At 44.2% G+C, this 25,288-nt stretch overlaps 1 protein-coding gene across 5 annotated transcripts in view; it reads right to left on the reverse strand.

Moving 5' to 3' along the window:
* GRID1 (glutamate ionotropic receptor delta type subunit 1) overlaps window positions 1-25,288 on the reverse strand; it is a 703,600-nt gene that overhangs the window by 32,444 nt on the left and 645,868 nt on the right. For all 5 annotated transcript variants that reach the window (XM_086680178.1, XM_086680177.1, XM_086680176.1 and 2 more), the window contains one exon: window positions 11,045-11,240. In XM_086680178.1, the coding sequence (XP_086536304.1) occupies window positions 11,045-11,240 (196 nt within the window). The remainder of the gene's footprint in view (window positions 1-11,044; window positions 11,241-25,288) is intronic.

Below are 25,288 nucleotides of genomic sequence, written 5' to 3' on the forward strand. Positions count from 1 at the left end.
TGGGTTGGGCCACAGAGTTAAAGCAGGTGAATGAAGAAGGCTCAGGTATATTGCATGGCCAAGACAGTTAGGACTAAGGCTGAGACCCCAGAAGGGGGTTCTTTAGACAGCAACTGTTCAGCAGGGAAAACACCACTGCCTTCATTCTCCTACAAGGAAACTATACATTCAGTAGAAATAAAAATGCACTTCGTTTACATGGCATTTAACTGTCTTTTTTGCCTCTCTGGTTTTCCTTCTTTTTCCGTGTATTTAATTTTCTGCTAACCAATTTTCTCTCACGTTCTCACACTTGTATTGTCAAAACTGAAAAGGAATTGAGGTGTTTGGATTGCAAAATGTGTGTTCACAACAGGACTACCTTAGGAAGCTTTCCTCAACTTCACTAAACAGAATACATCCCTGCTTTCTGTCCCCATAGCCTTTCCCACATTAAATCACAGCCATTTGCTGTCCTCCAGAACTCAACAGGGATACCTTAAAGAGAAAGACTGAAAGTCTCACACTTCATATTTTGAGCTTAATGAAAATGCAATACATAAATACCATGGGATGCAGCTAAAACAGTGAGCAGAGGCAAATTTATAGTTCTAAATGTTTATATTAGGAAAGAAAATGAGCAAAATGCAATGGTCTAAGTCTCAACATTAAAAAGCAAAAAGAAGTAAGAGCAAATTAAAACCAAAGTGAATAGAGGAAAAAAAGTTTTTTTAATTAAAAAAATTTTTATTTTAGAGAGAGAGGGAGAGAGCACAAGCAGGGGAGGGGCCGAAGGGGAGTGAGAGAGAATCTTAAGCAGGCTCCATGCTCAGCACAGAGCCCAATGTGGGGCTTGATCCTATAACCCTGGGATCATGACCTGAGCCAAAATCAAGAGTCAGACGTTCAACCGACTGAGCCACTCAGGCACCATTAGAAGAAAAAAAAACTTAAAAAAAATCTGAAGTCAATAAACCATAACAACAGAGAAAATTCAATAAAGTCAAAAGTTGGTGTTTTGAAAGGAAAAACTATGTTTGTGGATTAGAGGAGCCAATATTGTGAAGATATCAATTTTCCTCCAAATGATCTATAGATTCAGTGCCATAGCTATCAAAATCTCAGGCGTTTTTGAAGAAATTTGACAAGATGATTCTAAAGTTTAAGTGGAAATGGAAAGGACCTATGAATACTCTTGTAAGAGAAAAAGTTGCAGGACTTATACTACCTGATTTAAGGAGTTATTAGAATTATTATAAAGCTACTGTAATCAAGACATTTTTGTATCAGCATAAGAATAGATATATAGATCAATGGAACAGAATAAAGAATCCAGAAATAGGCCAACAAATATATGGCCAGTTGGTTTTCAGTCAACACATCTATTTGTTAAGTAAACACACACTTTGTTTTTGTCTTTTAAATAAATGGTAGGTCAATGGGACGCATATATGGGGAGGAAAAGTGGACCTGGACCACTTCTTTATTCCACACACAAAAAACTACCTTGAGATGCAACATAAATGTAAAACACAAATATATGACATAAATGTAAAAACTAGAAGAAAACATGCAACTTTAAGGTAGGAAACTTTCTCAGACTAGAAACAAAAAGCATTAAACCATGAAACAAAAAGCCCTGCTCTATGGGGTTTTATCAAAATTTTAAAATTCTATTCCTTGGGGTGCCTGGGTGGCTCAGTCAGTTAAGCATCCAACTCTTGATTTTGGCTCAGGTCATGATCTCATGGTTTGTAAGATAGAGCCCTGCATCAGGCTCCATGCTGAGCATGGGGACTGCTTGGGATTTTCTCTCTCTCCCTCTCTCTCTCTGCTCCCCTCAAAATAAATAAATAAATAAACAAACATTTTTTAAAAATCCTATTCCTTAAAAAACACCATTAAAAAATGAATGGGTAAGTTACAGACTGGAACTTGATATTTGATCCTTAGTATTTGATCAAGGACTTACATCTAGAATATATTGAAAACTCATCTAAATCTATAATGAAAAGATGCAGTGCCCAGTAAAAATTGACAAAGACTTGAGCATACACTCCCTGAAAGAAGCTATGTGGATGGCCAATAAGCACGTGAAAGAGTGCCAGATACCATTAGCCACCATAAGAATGCCAATTAAAGGATGGGATACCCTTCACCAAGTCCACATTTTTGCCATAAGCATCTTTGCTATAGATATCTTTGTTCCAAGCATTTCTGCCACATAACTAGTTGGTCATGAGTCACTTTTGCCATAAAAGATAAAAGAATGAAAAAGAAAAGAGGGGCATTAAAAAGCACACAATGAAACATTAAAAAAATAAAATTATTAAACAGATCCCAGTTTTCCAAAAACTAGGGTGCATATTTGCAACTGAGCTTCGCATTGCATTGTGAGAGCCTTTTGCACTGTTGTTTGTTCTTGGCATATTGACACGTGTCCCCTGATAGATGCTCCAAACTTCTATGGAAAATGTGATAGGCCAATGCTGTAATGCATTTGTAACTAAATTTTGTCATTGTTTTAACTGATCTGTCATCATTTTCTAGTGTAGTCTAGTGTGCAATCTGGCTTTACCACTCTCTTATTTCACACTACCAGTAAGTTTTATCACTTTACTTTCTATCAAGTCAACATACAGAGTTGTCATCATCCTCTATTTTAAGACCACCATCTCTATGTGTTACTGCATAGACCACTTTGAGGGCTAGCTGAGATTTATATAGATCATTATGAGGACTAGCTAAGATTTATATAATATAAATGGAAAATTTTTCAATGGAGAAATGAAAGCAGACTGTCAACTGGTTATTTTATCTTTTATGGCAAAATTGCCTGATGGCCAATTAGTTATTCAGCCAAAATGTTTGCAGTGAAAATTCTTGCAGCCAGATGCCTGCAGCAGAACTACCTCAGACCATCCTTCACACCTACTAAATTGTCTACAGTCAAAAAGGCTACAACACTAAATGCTGGTTAGGATGTACAGCCACTGGAGCTTACAAGTATATAAGTCAGGTATTACTAGTGGGAGTAGAAAATAGAATAACCACGTTGGAGGTGGTTAGGCAGTTCCTTACAGAGGTAAACACACATCTGCTCCATGATCCAGGAATTCTACTCTTTTGTATTTGGTAAAGAAAGATGGAAACATTTCTCTACAAAAATCTCTGTATAAAAACGATCATACAGTCTCATTCCTATTAGCCTCAAACTGGCAATGTATGTCAGCTGAAGGATGAACAAATACAATAAGGTTTGTTCATACAATGGAATACTATTCAAAACGAAGAAAGGAAAAGAAGTATTCGGAATTGCACAGTTAAACCTCACTGCTGCTTCACTGCGGAAAGAAACTGAACACAAATACACACATTGTATATTATTCTATTTATATAAATTACAAGAACAGGTAAATCTAATCTGTGTTACCAGAAAGTTGTAAGTGGTTGCTTCTGGGGGTAGGGAGAAGTATCCAGAAAGTGACACGAGGAAACTTCCCCAGGTGATGGAGAGTTTCTATAGCTTCTTTTGGGTGGTGATTACACGGTTGTATACAATTGTCTAAACCCATGAAACAAATACTTAGCATGTCTGCATTTTACTGTATGTCTTGTTAGAAGACTACATTCTATTTGTCTTTGTATTTTTATTATCTTCTTTTCCTAACATACAGTTTGCTGAGGTCTACTGAATGTCAACCTTATGCTTCCATGACAGACACTTTCTGCTGTATGAATTGGTAAGCTCACAGCTAATCTGGGCAGGCTCTTCTCAGTCTCACAGACAGCTCCGAGAGGTGAATTCACTTGACCAAAGGCAAGCCACAGATTCAATTAAGTCAAAAGTGGAACTTAAATTCACCTCTCCAAACTTCTAGGCAGAAGCTATTCAAACTACATTTATTGAATGGATGAATAAGTGAATAAATGAATGAATAAAGAGACTACCCAACTTGAAAAACGGATATAGTGCCTTTTGAGCAAGTATAAAAGCTATAGAGATGAATAGTTATCCAGTGTGAGTGTCTCAGAAGGAAGAGGCATAAAGAATCCCTGGTCTACATTGACTCGGAAGCAGAGAAAGAACAAAATATGTGTCTTAGAGTATGCCTATAAGACCCATGGCTGCTGCGGAGAGTATGTTGTTCCTTTCATTACACAGGGCTACCTAGTTTGTACCAATCCCTTTACCAGGAGTCAGACCTGCATCGAGAGTTCCTTTCATCAACTTGACCAAAACTTCCTGATCACTGCACCTAGCATCTCCCAAATACAAAGGAGTATCATTCCTTAGAAGCTTCTTTCCCCTCCTCAGTAGGAACTTCCAGCATGCCATGGAACCAGGATACTTCCTCACTTTGCTCCCTCCAAGTGAAGAGCACCGTGGGCCACCAAAGTTCCTTGACCTCCCCTGGAATGCTGCAGTCTTTCTGGAGACCTCAAGAAGGACTTTCCTGTCACAGGGTATGGTCTCAGACCCTGTCCTTTTCTTCCATGGGGTACAGTGTCTGACATTGAGCAGGGAGTACGTGCAATGGGAGCAGCCCTTGTCATAGAGCAGTGAGCAAGGGGAAGGGATAAGATTCAGGTGCTGATGGGTGATACCCAATCTGGTCCAGGGTAAGCATTAGATCAGCATGGAAATAAATAAGATTTGTGGGCCTGTTTTCTTCCTGAATTTGCATTCACACTTTATGACCTCAACGATATTTACTGAGTGGAAAAAACCACCTTCTGTTACAACTGCTGGACTCAAAAGCTACTTCCCTCTGAAAAATACTATCTCTAGCCACAGGGTCTGAAACAAGCTACTTGTCTATCTATTCAAAGAGCTCGATGAGCAGTGAAGATTGACATTTGAACCATAAACACTGTATTCTATTTGACAGTGTTATTAAATATTAGGTCTGATTTATGGAAAGGCTTAATAAATTGACAGTCCAGGTCAGCCCTGGCTCTGCACCGAAATTGGGTTATGCTGGATGTTACTTGATAGTGTTGATCAAACTAAAGGAAAAAAAAAAATCCACTAACAACATTCAAGTCTGATTTCTTGTGACAAAGTTACTACCATATAAATTTGAACCACTTGTTAGCCCAATTCTGCATCTCAAAATTTCTCTAATTGATATTCTTAGTAGTTTGGAAATCAAAAGATAAATCGAGATACTTAGAAAACCTTTGCTAGGGCTTGGAAGGACAGTAAGGCTTTTAAAAATGAATGTCAGGGGGCGCCTGGGTGGCGCAGTCGGTTAAGCGTCCGACTTCAGCCAGGTCACGATCTCGCGGTCCGTGAGTTCGAGCCCCGCGTCGGGCTCTGGGCTGATGGCTCAGAGCCTGGAGCCTGTTTCCGATTCTGTGTCTCCCTCTCTCTCTGCCCCTCCCCCGTTCATGCTCTGTCTCTCTCTGTCCCAAAAATAAATAAAAAACGTTGAAAAAAAAAATTAAAAAAAAAAAAAAATGAATGTCAGGTAAACGTCTTGTTACTTTAGTGTAAAAGAGGAAGGGAAATAAAAGCATGAGTAAAGAGTATGCAAGGGGAAGAGACACACTGAGATACAGAAATGGGAAGGTCACCCCATGGGAAGAGGCAAGGTTGGAGTGAGTCTTTGCTTGGATTGTGCCATGGCTTACTCAGGTCCGTGTGACTTTGAGCAAGCCACTTCATCCCTCTGTGAGGGGGATCCCTCAGGTCCCATTTCTACACGATGTAGATAATGATAATCAAGTTCTGTTTATGACGAGAAGAATAGTATACGTAGATCCTCTGGCACAGTGCCTGAAACACAGAGACTGCTCAACAGATTTCCGGGGAGATTAGGCCAGGCCAAGAGCAGAGCTGGGTCCTGGTGGAGTGAGGGAGAAGTCCCTGGGCCACCAGAGTTAGACCTGAAGAGGACAAGAAAGGACAGTGTGTAGGCAGACGACACACCACTAGATGGTATAGAGATAAGAGGATATATTACTAGATATGCCTACGTGCAACTGGGTGGCCTAGAGCTAGGTGATGTGTTACCGCATGTGCCTATGGGCTGTTAGATGATGGACAGCTAACAGATGGTCTCCTTACTTGCTGTGCTCATGCACTCTTAGATGATATAGAGCCAGATAATGAGTACCTGGATATGTGTATGTGCTTTTAGATGACATAGACCTAGGGGTGGTATCCCTGGCACACCTGTTACTCTAGACCAGGGGTCCTCAAACTTGTTCTGTAAAGGACCACATCATATCTATTTTAGGCTTTGGAGACGATATGGTCTCTGTTACAACTACTCAACTCTGTTGAAGTAGTAGGAAAGACACCACAGATAGTTTGTAAATGAAAGAACGTGTCTGTGTCCCAATAAAACTTCATTTAGAAAAATAGGCAGTGGGCAAGATTTAGCCCATGGACTGTAATGTTGCTGACATCTGGTCTACTCTTTGCTCAGGTCTGACAGGAGCAGGTGGCTGAGAAAAATGAAGGCAGCTTCTTTCCTCTTGAGGATCAGCAGGGTTGCTTTCCTAAGAGAAGGCTATTAAGGGACAAGCCTGAAAGGGACCCTGGAGTTATTTTCCTTACCCCTCCCATCGAGAAGTCCATGGAGGGTAACCAACTGATGGTACTGATGGCACCAATACATTTCAGATTTATGTGTCTCTGCTCAGTCAAACAGTAAACAGATGACTCATTTAGGGACAACCCAGTATTTATTGAGACTTACTGGGTGCCAGGCAGGTCTGTTATAAAAACTGTATGCTGTGGGTTCTTAGTAAATAAATAAAACTTCCTTCCCCTTACAAATTCCTTCCTGTTCTCTCCACCAGGGCCTGGAAAGGGCTGCCCCTCCTTGTCTGAGTGGCCACCAGCATGAAGGAAAGGGTCACAGAGGTGGGGCAACCATGACATAATCCCTTTCCCTGGTTCTGATACTGTGGAAAAGTAATCACCTCTTGCTAAGCAATTTCCCACCTAAATTGGTTTCAAGTCATTAAAATCTGCAGCATTCCCAAGGAAAAAATAATCGCAGCTCTCTGAGGTTACCCTCCACACCAAGCTCCTTGACTTTAGTAGCAATTAGACATCACTCCACTACCAAGTACTCTCCAGAAATGGAGCCAGAGCCACCAAAGAGTAACCGGAAATTACAAGTGAGGTCATCCTCCCTTTGCTTAAGAAGTTTCTGGCAATGTCCCTTGGGGGTATCCCCTCCTCACCTTTACCAGGCTGCCTGTGCTGCACAGAAGCAGGCTCTCTTTGGCTGGATTTCTCCTTATAGCTCCTGAATTCAGGACATGAACCTCACTTGGGGCATGGTCATCCCCAGCCTGGTCTGCAGCAGGTGGGTGGGATTCACAAGGTTTCCAAAGCTGTAGCCTGGGGTTGGGGGGGGGGGTGGGGCTTGAGGGGCAGCTCCATAGGGGCAAGAGATGGGAAGAGTTTCAGACAAGCATTTAGGTGCAGGAGCCCCCCAAACAGGCACATGAAGAGGACCTGAGAGCAAATCTGAGCTCTCCTTCCAGTAAAAAATGCAGCACACTCCATTTTCTGACAATACCATAAACTTACTTTTATGACACTAGTTATAAAACCCTTAACATTTGTCTAGTGCTGGCAGTTCAGTTTTTTCTTAAAGATCCAAATGCAAGAGAGAGATTTGTGACCCCAAAGCTGGTTTGGGGTTTATAAAATGAAGGTGTCATAAAAGTAACACATCCTATGTACTGGAAAAAGATTAGATTCTGTGCCACGAAGCTATAGGCATTTATAAGGAATCCTTTATTTGCATCTTCCACTACTCACATTTTTTTACATTGTTTTATTCATGAGGTAAGACCCTAAATATTACCAGAGGGTGAATGATTTCCAAAGTGCCAGCAATGGGCTAGGGGTAAGTAGGATGACAAGTAACTATTTCCCTGATGACCCATCTCCAAATTTATCACCATCCAGAGGGCTCTACGGTGGTGTTTGCTGTCTTATGGCACACCGGGAACAATACTAGACAGGTTTGGAGGCTTGCAGAGACAAAAGGGCCTGACATCTGTGGGAGCCAAACTCTCCCTGGCTTGGTCAGGACTCACTCGTTTGGAAGGGAAGGGAGGTGCACAAACTAGGATTAATCACCTGAACCCTTGGGTCAGGACACCCATCCTTTTGTCCAGGAATGACCCCTTTTTTAATTAACTCATTAGTTATTTATTATAATGAGAAATGAAAAAAAAAATAAAAAACCCCGTGAATCTAAAGCTAACGCTGACCTTGACTTGCGATTCAACCATTTGCTTTTCTCCTCCCTGTTGCTCTGCCTCTCCCATCTATATGAACCACTATCATGAATTCTGTATTTTATCATTACTTTCGATGTGTGTATGCGTGTGTTTTATACATTTTACATGGGTATTAAGTCGTATGTTGTTTTCTATTCATTGATCCATATGAAACTGCCTTGAACGCTTTTTCTGACTCAATGTTATTCTGCTAAGATTCATCCATGCTATTACATGAAGCTGTAGTCCATTCATTTCATTGCAGGTCATATTTTTTTTTTTATCTTGGTAAAGCTCATTTGGATGGTTTCCAGGGTTCTGACTATAAGCAATGCTACCCTGACCTTTCTCACTTCTGAAGTGCATGCAGGAGTTTCCTTTGGGTAGATACACAGGCGTGGTATCACTGGGTCATAGGGTATGTGGATGTTCTGTTTTATAAGAGAATAACAAACTCATTTCCAAAGTGGTTGTACTGGGTACACTCCCACCAGCAATTAACCACCTGTTACTCCCGTCCTCTCCACCACCTCTCATTTTATACAGGTCTAATTGGTGTAAAATGATATACCTTTATGTTCTTGATTTGCATATCCTAGACCACTAATGATTTTGAATATCTCCTCCTATAATTACTGGCCATATGCATTCCCTCTTCTGTGAAAGGCCTGTGTAAGTCTTATGCCCATTTTTCTGTTAAACTGTTTGAATTTTTCTTACTTTTATAAAAGTTCTTCCTCTCATCTTGATATTAATCCTACATTGGTGATAACACGTTGTAAATATCCTCTCCCAGTGTGCGACTTGTCTTTTTATTTTCTTTAAAGTGTCTTACGACAAATGGAAGTTTAATAAAGTCAAAAGTAGCCATCTTTTCTAAGAAGTACTTTTTGTAGCACTGTTGCAATGAATCTTCATAAAAATGCTATATGGATGGGAGTATTGGCTGTCTATGAGAGACAAAGAAAGCAGAGAGCGGAAACTCAAAGGCCATTTGGCCCAGGCCTACATTCATAAAAAGCCTTAAGTCAACTTTGTATTCATTACTTCCAAATGAGGTCACCTACAACCACAGAGAGTCACTTATTAGGGATGAAGGAAGACCTGGCAGCTCGAGGTTAGAGTGCCATCCTTTGTAAATCACTAAAAACAAAGAGATTTTAATAAATCTCGTAAGCATGGGGATAGCATATTTACATTGCAGCCTATTATTTTTGTTAAGGTATCACTTGGTTCAACGTAAACATTCAAAATTTACCATAACATATAATTTTGAAAATTTTACCTTTTTAAAATTTTTTTAAATGTTTTTATTTATTTTTGAAGGAGAGAGAGACAGAGCATAAGTGGGGGAGGAGCAGAGAGAGAGGGAGACACAGAATCCGAAGCAGGCTGAGCTGTCAGCACAGAGCCCGACGTGGGGCTCGAGCTCACAAACCATGAGATCATGACCTGAGCCGAAGTCAGATGCTTAACTGACTGAGCCACCCAGGCACCCCTGAATATTTTACCTTTCTAAGGAGACCTCCAAAGGGCCTCTCTCAACTCTGAGAGGTTCCAGACAGGAAGAGCAGTGTGCTCCACTTCACATAGTTGGTTAGTACAGAGCTGGCATTCACACCCAAGTGTGTCAGGCTTAAGAGCCCAGACGCTTTCTACTGTTTCACGTGGCTAAATGACAAGGAGAAGCCATCATGAGCTAACTGCTCTGTGAGAACAGAAGGGAGAAGAGGAGATGTTGAGGCAGGGTGGAATGCCTGTCTGCTCAGAGGCAGGAGTCCTGGCCACAGGTGCACGTCTTTCTTACACCATTCACTAGGGACCTCCGGGACAGTAGGCACCGCATGTGAGGGTCACTGGATAGCAGGACACTACCACCAGTAGCATCCTTAGAGGACACCTGCCTTCATCCTATCATCTTCCTCCTCACTGACCCCTAGGGGCTTTGCAGCATACAGTGGGTAAATGCCAAACACAGCTTGGAACCCCAGGCATCAGGACCTAACTAGGAGTGTGACCCCACATCTCTGATCCTCACTTGTACAATGGGATAACAATGATTAATTCAGGCCATTGTGGGCAATTAAATGAAATAAATGAGCAGAGTCTAACCCACTGCCGAAGAATGACGGTTGCTACTATGTCCTTCTTCTCTCTGGCCCTGGCTTCCTTGCTCCCTGCTCTCTGTCAGTTTCCCCCACTATGGCCTCCATCCTAGGTTTGCTGTCCTCACCACCATCCCCTAAGAACACCTCTTTTCCAAAGCACAGTTCCACAGACAGGCCCAACTGGCCAGCCCTTGCTCTGGGCCTTCTGCCCCTTAGGTGTGGTCTTCCCCTTTCTAACCCCCGGCTGCCCACAGTGTGCTCACCCTCTCCTCAACCTTGTCCCTTCAGTCCCTCCTCCTCTTAACTGGTCCTCAGCTTCTGCTTTTGCTGAGTATTCTCGCTTGGGATGGGCAGGCTCCTCAGGGCTACCATCCTATGGGCCCATGAGGAAAGAGGTCCATATGTGGGGGCTTACTCTGCCTGCTCTTCACTGACCCTTTGGAAACTTAGAATATACTTAATGAGCAGCCCCTCTGCTTCTGTTGCCAAGAATGGGCATCTACCTAAAGAATGTGTGCATCTCCTATGGACACTCAGATGCCTGTGAGAAATTTCTACCAAACTGGCTGAAGATGAATCACCCTGTAGATGACAGGGCTACTCAAAGGAGTTGCTCTGAGAAGGTGTCTCCTACCTTGGAGACAATGGTGCCCACAGCCAGTTATAGCACACATGTGGCTAGGTGACCAGCTCTCACCTACCTTCCTGATGCCTTCCGAAGGACTGGACACACAGTTGTCAGCCCCTCCGTTCTTGCTGATGGTCCTCCAGAGTTCAGCAAATGTGCTGTCTTGTTCCAGGGGGTTGGTGCCCTTGGCTCGGAAGTACTCATACACAGCAGAATCCCGGACGGTACCGTAAGACATATCAACTTGTTTGGAGAGGTCCTGGAATGTCCTGAAATGCAAAAAGGCAGTGAGGCATGTGTACATGTTGCACACTGCAGGGATATAAATGGGCTGTAAAGTCCTCCTGAAGACCGAGACCAGCTGTGGCCCACTATCCACATTCATCACTTCCAACTTCAAATAGCTCGAGTTCCTCAGCCCAGAGCATGACTTATCAGGGCCTAATTCTACCACAGTTATGTTTCTTCAGTGTAGATTAATTCAGTAAGGTTATTGCATACCTAAAACCAGGTCCTGTGCTGAGATCAAGGGACAAAAGGATGAATAAGACATCATCCCTGCCCTCAAGGAGTGTCTAGTCTAGCCAGAGAAATATATAGACAGACAATCACAATAGAGGAGACAGGGCAACATGGGAGGCTGGATACTAAAGGTCTCCAAATCCAATGTCTACGGCACAGGAAGGAAATACATGTTGGCAACATGGATGATGATGACTAGTCCCTGACACTTAGAACTGGTGTGGGCAGAGGCACACACTCAGGTGGTGCCAGTGAATATGCATGTCCCCTCCAAAACTTGTGGCTCTTCCAGGGTTCCACCCATTGTTGCACTTTGAGCATTACCCCTCAGTTTGCCTTCTAATAAAGAAAGAAAACTGGATTTTTATATGAATTCTCTTGATTTTTTAGGTGCTAAGTATTATTGAAAGATGGTGGAGATAAATCAAAGCATTTCCAAGAGCCTTGGGTTTATTGTACGTGAAGGAGAAGCAGGTAGTTCAAGTCAGGTGCATGTTGGAGGCGGGGAGTGCATCGGGAAGGCCCACCAGCAGATGTCTGAGCTAGGGGTCAAGGAGAGGCTTTCTTGGGGGTAGGAAAATAGTCAGACCAGGAAGGACCAATTGGCATGAAGCTCTCACTTGCCTTAAGTGAGCATCACCTGGTTCAGTGTGTTGAGAGAATGCCACATATAGAATAAACTGGCAAAAAAAATCCCCAAATGCTTTGTGGTGAGCCAGCCTCTCTCTCCAGGCTCCAACTAAATCACTCTTTATTTCTCTTCTGGAAATCTGTTTCTCCTTTGTAACAACAAAGATCATCATCCCCACTTCTCCATGAGTCACCGTTTCCACGAGGAGATCCCATCTTCTCGACCTGATCTACCCAACCCTCCATCTTCTGGTCTCATCTCCAGCTGCTGCCCCTGCCTCCATGCAACTCCATAGCCAATGCTGAAATGAGAAATCCCACACAGTCCCCATCTATGGCACCAGACCATGGTGCTTCCTCAGCCTGGAACCCGTTTATCTCACTCATCCACCAGATATTCTTCTGCAGACACCCTGAAGATCTGGGTGCCTCCCTTCCCCATGTGAAGCCATCACCTCCCTGTGCCATCTCTATACCTTGTACAGTTTCTATGGCTGCATAAAATCACTGTGATTTGAGAGAACAGCATCCCAGAGTGAGAGGAAGCAACATCTCTGGAGTCCAACCACCTGCCTTACCTCCTGGCTCCACCAGCACTGATACTGCAGGACTGGCAGGTTAGCTACACTCTCTGTGCCTCAGTTTCCGAAACACTTAAAACAGGGCTAGAAGTAGAGCTTGTGGCAGAGGGCTACTGTTAAGACTAAGTGAAATAATGTGTGTTTAGCTTGTAAAGCAGCGCCTGACGCAAACTGAGTGGCCGGTAACTAGTAGCAATTATTCTGCATGGCAGACTATAGGAATCTGGAGGACTAGAGCTGAGGCAGCCTCCTTTTTACATCCATGGCACTGGATCCAGAGCTGACACCAGTCTTCACAACATGCACAGAGAGGAGCCAAAAATGGGTGCTTCTTCCTGCTTTGGAGATGCACTCCATGGAGTTCCTTTAGGCCCTGCTACATGGCCCAGAAACAGAGCTCAGTGTTTGTTTCAATACATTACAGATGAAAGGAAACACAAAATAACAAATTCGATGAAGAAATCTTTCTAATTATTGTTCATTATTTATATCTAATTGAAGCAAGATGTTCCTTTGCTTGAAGGGCCCCAAGGGTTGTAACTCTGTCATAATTTGCCTGTAATGAAAGGAAGGGGGGATCTTTTTTCCCACGTTTTTTATTTTTCTCATGGTAATACAAACAAACACAAGGCTTTGATGAATGGGAAACATCAAGATGAATTACACAGTTGAGTCTAAATACTGAACTGCTCTAAATTACTGCAGTTTCCATGAGTATGGAATGAATGCGTAACTGCCAAGGAGCTCAGCACTACTGTTCCATCCCCACATTTGAAATGGAGATTTCCTCTCGCCTCTTAGTATTTATTCATGACGGTGCCCCTGGCCAGAGGCTCGGGGATCATCTCTGGATGACAAGTAGGCAGCACAAATGTTTATGGCTTCATGTCCATTTCTGTCCCAGTAGACCTCACTGCTCCCGCCCCCAAACACCACCTCCTTTTGCTGTGCCAGCCTCATGGCTCAGCCCCATGGCCTCCATATATCATCTTTCATAGCCATGAGTCCATGCAGAGGGATCTCTCCTATCTCAGATGCACACACGCTCTTTCAAGGAAAGTTTCCAAGCTCACTAACATGCCCAGCACACAGTAGGTACTTCCACCATACTTCTGTGTAAATAACACTATCAAAACATTCAGAGGTTTAGGCAGGAGGACTCCACTCTTCATACACCAAAGCCGTTATTTCCTTGGGGCACTCATCCTCTCATCAGTTTTGAAAGGGGGAGGAATGAAAGAGTATAGGAGCAATGGGCCAACCAGGCTCCGAGCCAACACTGGCAGTCAGGGAAAGACAGATGTGCACATCAGATAGCACACCCATCTGAACAAGCAAGGGATGCTTAGCTTGGAGAAGGCATTACTAACACACTTAATTTAGCATGTTTCTCAAAGTAGTCTCTTCAGCAATGACTTCTAGAAAGTGTCCCTGCACCCTCAACACAGAGAGATGAAGATCTGCCCATCACTGGTGCTATCTCTATAAACCTCAGTCATGTATGCTGACAACTGGTTAGAGTCATTCAAGCAGTTGTCCCACCAACAGCTGCTGAATAGCCACTTGGTAAGGCACCGTGGCACACACAGCAAGGAATGAATGGCAGGCATCCTCATGGGGTTCACAGTGAGGGATGGGAGAATGGTCAGAGGAGTAAAACAGTAGTCACTAAACAACATGAGAGGGCTGACATAGAGCTCTGCATGGGGGACCCTGGAAGCAAAGGGGAGATGCAGCTGGCTATGGCCAGAGCTAAGGAAAGGCTTCGTAGAAGAGAAAATGTTAACTGAGCCATGAAAGATGGGTAGAGGTAGCTAGATGGAGAATCAAGGGGTAAGGTGTTCCATTAAGACAAGATATGACTGGAGAAGGCCCTGGTGGTCCATCTGGAACACACACCATGGGGCAATTCATATCAGCTAACACAATGCAGTGTTGGAATCATACAGATATGGGTGTGAATCCTGCCTGTGGATACCTTAGCTGTTTGAGGTAGACCAGTAGTTCTCGAAGAATGGTCCTCAGAGTCACAGCATCAGCATCACCCAGGGCCCTTGAAGAAATGCAAGTTCTTGGGCCTACCCCAGTACTACTGAATCAGAAACTTAGGGGTGGTACTCAGCAATCTATATACTTTTGCAGCCCTCCAGGTGAGTGTGGTGCATGTGCAGGTTTCAGAATCACCTACTGAGACCCTAGTTTTATTCACTCATACTTTTCTCACAAATTTGGTGAAGATTAAGGATCACAGACATAGGTCTGGTGCATGGTCAATGTTTAAAAATGGTGGCCCTTCTGTTAGGCTGTCAATAAGCAGTTCAAATGGTCAAAACAGAGAACAGTATAAAGGACTAATCAGGGTTGGGACTGGGATGGTCACACCTGGATGGAAGCAACCGAGGACAGGCAGCTTTTTTAGACTTTTCTAGGTTCATGAGATCGAAGCCTGTCTTGGCATCTGCCCATTTGCCTTCCTAGTAAGAGGCCTGTGGTCGAGTTTCTTGCTTCCATGTTTTTGCCAAGGTACATGCAAATGCCTCTTTATCAGCATCCAATGGGTTGCCTTGTGAACAGTACACATTTTAGGTACCCAGGATGCCTAGAGTGACAACCTGAGGAATTCTGAATCCAGAGTAAGCATGGAGACACCAAAACTCCTTTGGCAGGCCATATGGACCCTTGTTTTTGTGAACCATGATGGGAACTGCCTAGCAGAGGTTTTTCCTGAGAAATTAGTAAGTGCCTGGGTGAGGGAAGCTTCTGGGGCGGGATGTCTTTATTTATTTATTTTTATTGAAGTATAGTTGACGCACAATGTTACATTAGTTTCAGGTGTATGACATAGTGATTCAAAAACCCTATGCATTAGGCTATGCTCACAAGTGTAGCTACCACGTGACACCATATGCTTTTATAACACCATTGCCTGTATTATGGAAGGAAGTCTTTAAAAGAATCTTCCCCAGGCTGCCCTGTCTGGGTTTGCATTCACTAATGAAGTGTCACATTGCAAGCATGCACATTCTGCAGCTGACCCTGGCTTCCTGTAGTCTACTGCCTATCTCCTTACTTTTTCATCTTTTAACAACCTGTAGTGTTGGAATCCTTCCATGGCAAGGCTTAGCCTTTCCTCCAAGCCTACTTTTGAGCCCGTATCTTTCACTCAGTTGTGCCCTATGGAAACTGAGTTTGAGACCAATGGGAGATGCTTCTCTATATCTCCTGGCCCGGATGCTAATTTTGGGAGTCTCCCCTAGCTGAAAGCATAGCTGACTCCTACAAACACACCAGACTGCCTTGCAGAAAGCCTTTGCAAACATCCTTTGTCTCTGAGAGCAGTTTCCTCCAAATAAACATGCACACGCACTTTCTGGAAGTCCCACAACATCTCCTTCAGCTGTGGCCAAGGACAGTCTACCCAGCTCGGCACCACCTCCCTCCCCATACCTTTCTCCATAAATCAATCTTACTATTTCCTAGATACGTTTTCATTAACAAAGAGATAAATGTGTTTGCCACATGAAAAAAATCAATAATACAGAATTTATAAATACATCTTTGCATGTTACAGAAATATTTATGTTAGCAATGGAGATAAATACACTTGTAACAGGAGCAGAATCAATATACAGTATATGTAAAACAGATTTTAACAACTGTGGGCTTGCCATAATCATAGGCCTGGTAAATCTAAATCCCAAAGCCCTATTATTCTTCCTTAAAAAAGCAAAGAAAGTAGTGGAGTGACCCAAAAGGCATGGGAGGGTGGGGACGCTCATCCTAATGTGAAGCTGCATGAACTAAAGCCCACAGATGCCTTGACGATCATCCCAGCAGCCTCCTTTTTCTATTGCTTTTGTCTGACTCTACAGGAGATGACACTACCTGAGTCATTTGGGATGGCCTGCCTGGGTTTCCACAGGCTGCTTGCAGGACCAGTGCTCTCAACTCCCCACCATTTCTCTGCCCCTCCTCAGTCTCTTCACCAGGGCTTCCCCCTGTGCCTCCAGTCTCTCTGGTTCCTCTCTCATGCAGTGTTCTCCTACCCGAGGCTTTGCCACCTTTCCTGGTCTCTCCTCCCCCACACCTGGGGCCGTTAAGGTGGACAGGACCTCGGAAGAAGGCTGACATACTCTGAGATGCCTCTCAACCTTGGGCTCTGAAAGGCTTCACAGGTGTCTTCATGTTTCCATTGATTCATCCCAAAACACCTTTTCTAAGCATCTGCTTGTGTCGAGCACTGCTCTAGGTGAGGGATACAGCATGAACAACACCAAGTTCCCGCTTCTGGGGCATTTATGTGGTAGAGGTAGGGAGACAGAAACAAACATATGAACAACAACAAAAACAGATGGAATACCAGGGTCAGCACGCTTTCTGGAAAGGGACAAATTTTACATATGTGGGCAATAAGGGCCGCATACCAATCTGTCACATATCCCTTGGTTTTGTGTGTGTGTGTGTGTGTGTGTGTGTGTGTGTGTGTTTTAGGACACTTTAAAAATGTTTCAAAAAAGAAAAACAGTGTTAGTTTGCAGGCTGCTGATGTGGCCTGTGGGGGCGTAGTCAGCAGACTTCCAATGTCATGTATTCAGTGATCAAAAGTACTATGAAGATTAATAAAGCAGAGTAAGAATTATGGAAAATAATGGAGGACGAGATTAGATCAAGGGTGTAGGGGGTGTTTTAGCCATTGGAGTTCACACTGAGGGCATGTACTTCTCCAGCATTTTGAGGGTGCCCTTGTGGGTGGGACAAGACCTGGAGAAGCTGTGCCTTCCAAGAGCAGAGGCTGGCAGGCTGGAAATCTGTCTTCTCCTCAGGAACAGCACCCTCAACATTTGCCAGGGCCCATCATGGAAGCTTGGGGGAAGGTGAGGCGGGGGCATCACACACACTCTTTTGTATCCAGTCAGTCATGAGAGTGACTGCAGTTCTGAATCCCAGCTGGGGAACCCTCTGAGGACATTTAATGACCCATCAGGATGAGGGTGGTGTATCTCATGACAGGAAGACACAAACTTATAGGATACAGGAGGCCACAAAGCCCTTCTTCAAACGTGAGCCCTAGGGCCAGCCACAGAGGGCCTAGCATGTACTGAGTACCCAGCAGAGCCACACTCCTCTCCCTCCCCAACCTTCCCTCCACACCGCTTTCTTTCCATATTCCATGTTTTTGAATGCTATGGAAATAAAAAGATGCCCAAACTAAACTGCTAGGAAAAAAATGTATTTGTATACAGCCGATCTGCATTCTGGTAAAAAGTAACCATTAATAAATGTAAATAAATATAGGAATAAACACAGGGGGAATAAGCCCTGAACAGTTGTGAGATTTCCACTTTTTACAAATGTGTTTCTATAAAATTTGCATTTTTAATTACATTGTAAACAGAACGCAAATCCTTAAAAATTAAAAATCCTTCTGCTACCTAAGTGACAGCTCTGGGCCTTGGGAACTTAACTGTGTGCTGTCCTTGTCCTCCGTGTCCACCCCCTCTGCCAACTGCCCAGCATGGTCCAGATCCACTGCGAGGAGAGGGGCTCCTCTCCTACCTCATCAAATACCTGCCCTTCTGGCTATGAGAAGCAGGCTCCAAGGGGCTCTGATAGTTGTATCTTCAGTCCCCAGAACAAGATGAAAATGCCCAGCCTAACCCAGAAAGGCCTCAGCCATCCTGAGCATCCAGAGCCCATTAGGACTGAAGCTCCCTCACCAAGGCAGTCTGAAATTTCCCTCATGGGTGCATCTTCTGGATTGAGCTCAGGTCTGGTACCCTGGCAGCCAAAGTTTCTGAAAGGAAGGCATATGTGGTCATGTGTTTCAGATTTGGGAAACTCAGTCTGGACCCTGTAAGTGAGCAGGGCTCAGTGACAGGTCCTGAGGGATGGGCTGTGAGTGTCACCTCAGCCTGGGTCAGATGCTGCTGAGCCGGGTAGCAAACTGAGGCCCTGGCATGTGTCAGAGGCTGAACATCCATATCCTCCACTAAGTCAAAACCAGGGCAATACCATTGGCAAAAGATGCTCAGTCTCGAAGCCTCCTGCATTCCAGATCCATAGTCTCTAACCTCTTCTCAGGCCTCCAAGCCTTCCCCTGGGCTCATTATCTGTCCACCATGCTGTGCCCTGCCTTCCTCATTGGACTAAAACCCACTCGCCCTCCAGGAATCATTTCAGGTGACATCTCCAGTAGGAAGAATAGATCCTTCTGGATCCAGGCCCCATTTTTGTGTTCCCAGGGTAGCCTATCTTTGCATCTACCCCTTTGGACTTCGTGTGTCTATCAACATGTCTGCTCTCCACCTCAACAGTGAGCTCCCTTGGGGCTGGACTCTGTCCATGTCCAGATCCCTGTCACTCCACATATGGTCTGACAGACAACAGGTGCTGACTTTGTGTTTCCTGAAAGAATCAATTCTGGTTTAAAACAACTCCGTGTTTATAGCTGAATATGATGGAGAAAAAAAAAATCCAGGCTGGATACCAGCACAGTGATGGGTCTAACTTTAGAAGCACAACTGCTAACCTCAAGTAGACCCTCATGCAGCCTGGTGTGCTTCCAAACTCCCCTGCCCAATTCATCCTCTCACTCTTTTAGATGACTCTCAGACCATGACCCCACTTCCCATTTCTTAAGACAGTAAATGCAATCAGTAGAGAACTTTGTTTCTTTATAAAGAACTTTCTTTCCTAAAACCACTGAATACCTGCCGGCCCAACTTTTAAAAAGCTGGTCAGTCCTTGCTCTTATTTCTGTCATACTGTGTCTATCTCCTGGAGCCCACACTTCCTTGCCTTCTCAAATACATTGCTCTTCCAGTTGTCACCTCTGTCTCCAACATCATGAAATTGCCTCTCTCTACGGATCATTTCCATTGGCATGAAAACACATACATCTTCTATCTTTAAAAACAAAACAAAACAAAACAAAACAAAACCCCAAAAAACAAAAACTCATTCTTTTAAATCATACCCTTCTCCAACCACTCTCCAGTTCTTCTGGAGAGTCATCTATGTTAAGAGTCTCCATTTCTCTGTTCCCATTTTTCATGAACCTACCTTGGTTAAGTTTTCATTTCAGCACTGAACTGAAGCTATTTTTGTCAAAGTCATTGATGATCTCCCAAATATGGTGGCCGTTTCCCACTCCACACTCTACCCCAACCAGCAGAATTTGACAAACTTGATCACTCTGTCCTTCCTGAAGACATTCCCTCATTTGGCTTCTGGACATCACTCTTAGTTCTCTCACCTTGCAAGTGCCTCCTTATTCCTCTCCTTTCTCTACTTCTTCTTCTCTTCCCACACTCTGAATCTTGGGGTGTCCCACGTGCAGCCAATAGATTCCCTCTCTTCTCTAGTGACATCCCTTTCACCATGATTTGGTCAAGTCATTGGCTGTAAATACATCTATACATTGATGCCTCCGGTGGACCACCCCAGCCCTGACCCACCCCATTGACTCTAGGCAACTGCCCACACCTGACAGCTCCATCTGGATGGCTAATAGGTCCCTAGACAGAACACGTTCAAACCCAAGCTCTTGAATTGTGAACCCCAAAATCTACCAGCAAACCTGTTCTTCCTCTACTTTGTCCATCTCAGACAAACACTATTTTCTGAGATGCTGTGGACGAAAGCTTTGGAATCATTGCTGTTCCTCTCTTCCTTGCATATCTCACATATTAACTTAGCATATTTTCTCTCTTCTATCATCAAAAGAGATCCAGAAGCAGACGCTTTCTTATCACCTTCACCATGCACCACTCTGTGTCTTATGTGGATACTGAGATCATCTCCCTAATGGTCTCCCTGTCTCCACCTTTAACTCTACAATATTCCTCAAAGGAATAGGTGGAATGGTCATTTCAATATCTAAGTCAAATCATGTCACCTCTTCGTCCATAACCCTCCAATTGCTTCCTATCTCTCAAAGAAGCATCCAAATCCTCACAAGGTCTGAAAAGTCCCACATGGTCAGAACCCAACACCTCTTCTCTCACCACAATGGCTTCCCTGCCTTCCTGCCTTGGGATTTCTGTAGCTGTTTTCCCCTCAGCCTGATATACACTTCCCTCACATCTTTAATTGGCTCACTTTCTCAATGTCTTGTGTCTCTGATCAAATGTCACCCTCTCTGTGAGGCCTTTGCTGACAACCCTATATAAAATACCACCCGTCTTAAATTATATGATAAAAGCAAAGAAATATATCACAGGCTTTTGAATGTCAGTTCTCCCCCTGGAATGGGACTTGGTTGTTTGGTTTATTGCTATATCACCAGTGCCTACAACTGCATGACCACATCATCCTGGTTTGCACAGGGCAGAGAGATTTCCTGGGACATAGGACTTTCAGTGCTAAAACTAGGTAAGTTCCAGCCAAATTGGGATAATTTGCCTCCCTACCTACAATACTGCCTGGCACTTAGTAGACACTCTAATAAACATGGGTTATTATGTGCATGAATAATATATTAGTGAATTCATTTTTATCACTTTCCAAATGTGTAGGTTGTATATTGTATTGGAAAGGTCTTTTTCTTGAGTTGACCAGTCTCCTTTCAGGACAGGTGTGGGCTAGTCATCTGCAGAGAAACAGACATAATGATGGCTTGAGAGCTTAAACAGAAGAACTGTAGCCTTGGGCCAGGAAACACAGCACAGAGCTATGTGGTCAGAGCTATCCCAGGAACCAATCACCAAGGAGCTCAGGGATGGGGCCGGGTACTCCCCAGCCTTCCTCCTCAGGGTACTGAAGCTTCAAGATCCAGTTTCTTTGTGGATTTAATGGAAATCAGCATTGGCTGAGAGAATACTCTTGAGCCTGAACCCTGCAAGCAGCAGCTGTCTGCTTACCCAGCTCCTATGCCCCTTGGGCTCAGTGGGAGCCCTGCACAAACAGCCCTGCCAGCCGGCCGTACCTCCATGCCAGGAATATGGTGGACTCCCAGCTCTCAACACCCGCAAATATTTGCTGCCACAAATCAATACAAAAGCAGGATGCACCATTAACCTTTAATATATCAGTGCTGGGGCTCTTAATCCATTATGAGGCTGTCATGAATGTGACCGAAATGCAAATCAGGGCAGCAGCCCTTCGGGAAGATGTGAAGGTGCCTTCATTGCCTCCTGGCACAGCCTGCACCCCCCTCTGCTCCAGAGAAACAGTCTGAGCCTCTTCTCTCCCTGCTGGCTTTTGTTTTCACTGTCCTTCCCTCCCTCTTCTCCTTTCCAGATGTCTGACTGAGCCCCTCAATTATGTCAGCTTCCCAGGCAGTCAGTCACTTGATATGCTAGAAGAAAGCTATAATAATGCTAACTTCCAGACACTGTGCTAATACATCATTTGTATTGCTTCATTAACTTTGGCCATACTCTCACATAAAGTTATTATTATCCCCCCATTTTAGAGATGAAGAAATCAAGGCTCAAGGAGATTAAGTAACTTATGGAAGGCTACAGAAGCAGCAAGTAGAAGGAAGAGCTGTCTTTCCATCTGCACTGCTTGACCCCAAAACCCATGCACTTGATTGTCATCCGATAGCAATGTCAAGCAGCCCACACCCAAGTATGCAGGATAAATGAGCAAACAGACAATCAAAAATATCATGAAAAACATACTGTTAGAAGTAAGCTCAGAGTTATTGGGACAAGATGTGGACCTGACTGAAGCTCAGCAGCTGAGAGACTGGGGTGGGGATGAGGAGCAAGGGTTAGCAGTAAAGGTGAGGCTTAAGTTTTGGCTTAAGGAGAAAGCAGAAACTGACACATGGAGGAGAGGAATAAAAGATGTCCTGAGCAAAGGTGACTGTATTTTCAAACCACTGATGTTTGGAGAGAATGAAAGCTCTGGGAACTATAGCAGGTTACTAGAAGGGAGCAGACATGGTAACATAACTAAGAAGCACTAAGGATAGGACCAAGGGCATAATTACTTATAGAATACTAAGAGGGCAGTATGATGGGATAGAAGTTCAAAAATGATGGGAAATGAAGTACGGATCACAGGATCCGAGAATGTGTGAGATGGGCAGGAGGGCACATTCTATGCACAGGGCAATGGGGAAGTTACCACAGAAAGCTGTCACATGTGCTTTAATTTTTTTTTTATTTTTGATTTTATTAAAAAATTTTTTTTTAATGTTTATTTATTTTTGAGACAGAGAGAGACAGAGAATGAACGGGGGAGGGTCAGAGAGAGAGGGAGACACAGAATCTGAAGCAGGCTGCAGGCTCTGAGCTGTCAGCACAGAGCCCAATGCAGGCCTTGAACTCACAGACCGTGAGATCATGACCTGAGCCGAAGTCGGGAGGCTCAACCGACTGAGCCACTCAGGCACCCCTAAATTTTTTTTATGTTTATCTTTATTTTTGAGACAGACAGAGATAGAGCATGAGCGGGGGAGAGGCAGAGAGAGAGAGGGAGACACAGAATCGGAAGCAGGCTCTAGGATCTGAGCTGTCAGCACAGAGCCCAACGTGGGGCTCGAACTCCTCAACTGAGAGATCATGACCTGAGCTGAAGTCGGATGCTCAACTGACTGAGCCACCCAGGCGCCCCTCTCACATGTGCTTTAGAAGGCAAAACTGAAGAGTACTGGTGAGCCCATGTGCTTATATGTGTGTGAATGCATGCATGGGCACATGTGTTTAGGGCCTGGGCATGTGCATGTATGAATGTGCATGGAAGGACCCCAGAGCAGGAAGAAGAAAGGAAAGAGGGAAGGGGGGATTGCTGGAGGGCTGGGAGACTCAGACTAAGAGATGTCATGCACTGTGACAGAGTTTTAAATAAAGGAGCAGCTAGGGGCTCTTCAGTCATGGAATGGTGACCCCGTAGGAGGAAGATTTGTGTGACAGAGAAACCAACCAATGCAGCGAGTGCAGGGATCACAGCACAGGAGACATCTGCCCACCTGAGCTTGTTTATGAACCTGGGTAGTCAGCACTCACAGTGCAAGAAAGCAGGGACTCAAGCCCTCCCCATGTGGGGAAGCTGGAAAGAAAACACTAGCACATGTGAGCCTGTTACTGAACAAAACAAAACCAACTGTAATTAAATGTGAAGCTACAAGATGCTAGCTGTTCTGAATCAGTGTGCAGAAAAATTGCTCAAACAAGATACAGACTGATGGAAAGGTTAGGGAAGGGAGTTGGGAGGAGAAGGGTATATTCTATTATTGATGAGTCTTGTTTGGGTGCAGGGATGGCAGGGGCCCTACCTCGTGCCAAGTGCTGTAATAAGGGAGGGTCATTTCATCTTCAGACTGTACCTTTGTGATAAATTATTCATCCTACCTTATAGATGAGGAAATTGTGAGGTTTTTAGGGCTACTTTGTGCCAGGACCAGGTTGAACTTGCTGGTCTGCCTGATGTTGAGTTTTTCTCTAAGATGCTTGAGGGATCTTCCCACACCAGCTCCAACTAAGGATGGTGTCCATGCCATAGACCATGGACCATTCACTATAGCTAGCTTTCTCTTGGACGAAAGCTCTTCAAATGCCATTAGCAATGCCAGGTGCCAGACACACCACATCAGGGGCCCCATGAGCCTCAGCCTGGCACTCTCTCTGGCAGGCACCCCTGGGAGCTACGGGTGCCTTGATCAGAGGAACATGGCATACACTGCAGCACCTGGATGCTGGAAGAACTGAGCACAATCCTGCTTTTAGTTTAAAATAACTACCTATCCCATGAACTTCCCAGGGTTTGGGAAGGACACTCAGGACAACTCTGCCAGTGTCCAACAGTAAACTCTATGATGGGAGCAACACACCCAGGTGCAGAACACTAGATCAACCACCAAGGGGTACTTGTTGGAAAAGCATGCTGTGGCTTCCACAGACCAGAAGACAAAGAGAAAGACACCAACATTTATGGGGCATCCAAACATATCCATGCCTTACGTTATTCCCTCTTTATTGTATCCTTCTAACAACTCTGAAGGAAGCTATCACAGTCCTCATTCCTAGGGCCCTGAGAGATGAACTAACTTCCTCAAGAGTTAGAGACTCATACCAACCTACCCAGGACCCTACATCCAGCCAGCACTAGAGTTAGGCATATAAACCAGTCTGTTATGGCTACAAAGCCTGGCTCTACTTGACCTGTTATACTCTTGAGAAGCAAGAGCAACATGGTCCAGTTTAGTAATATCACACTGCAAGTCTGGTGCCTGGGTTCTGGGCTCTGCCCAGGGTACATGGTACTTTCTTGCTCTGAGGGGCATCCATAATGGGGCAACCATACAGGGCAGGAGTCCAAAACCTTGACACTGGAGTCAGACTCTGGTTGCGAATTTCATGCTACCACTTGCTAGCTCTGTGGCCCTGGACAAGCTCAGTCTCTCTTTGCATCATTCCTTTCTATACAACAGGGATCTTCACGGATTGAGTGAATTCAGGAAGCACTGAGGACAGTGCTGGCCCATGGAAGACACTTAGTATATAGTCACATCCATGATCCCAACTATGCAATGAGAGATTTGCACATTATAGTTATAAAATGCCAATCTTCATGACAGATTCAGAAACAGCTGGTTTGCCTAGCATAGGGTTTGTTTGTTTTGAATTTGAATC

The sequence above is a fragment of the Puma concolor genome, chromosome D2 (genome assembly GCF_028749965.1).
Source record: "Puma concolor isolate L17-30 chromosome D2, mPumCon1.1.hap2, whole genome shotgun sequence".
Taxonomy (NCBI): Eukaryota; Metazoa; Chordata; class Mammalia; order Carnivora; family Felidae; genus Puma; species Puma concolor.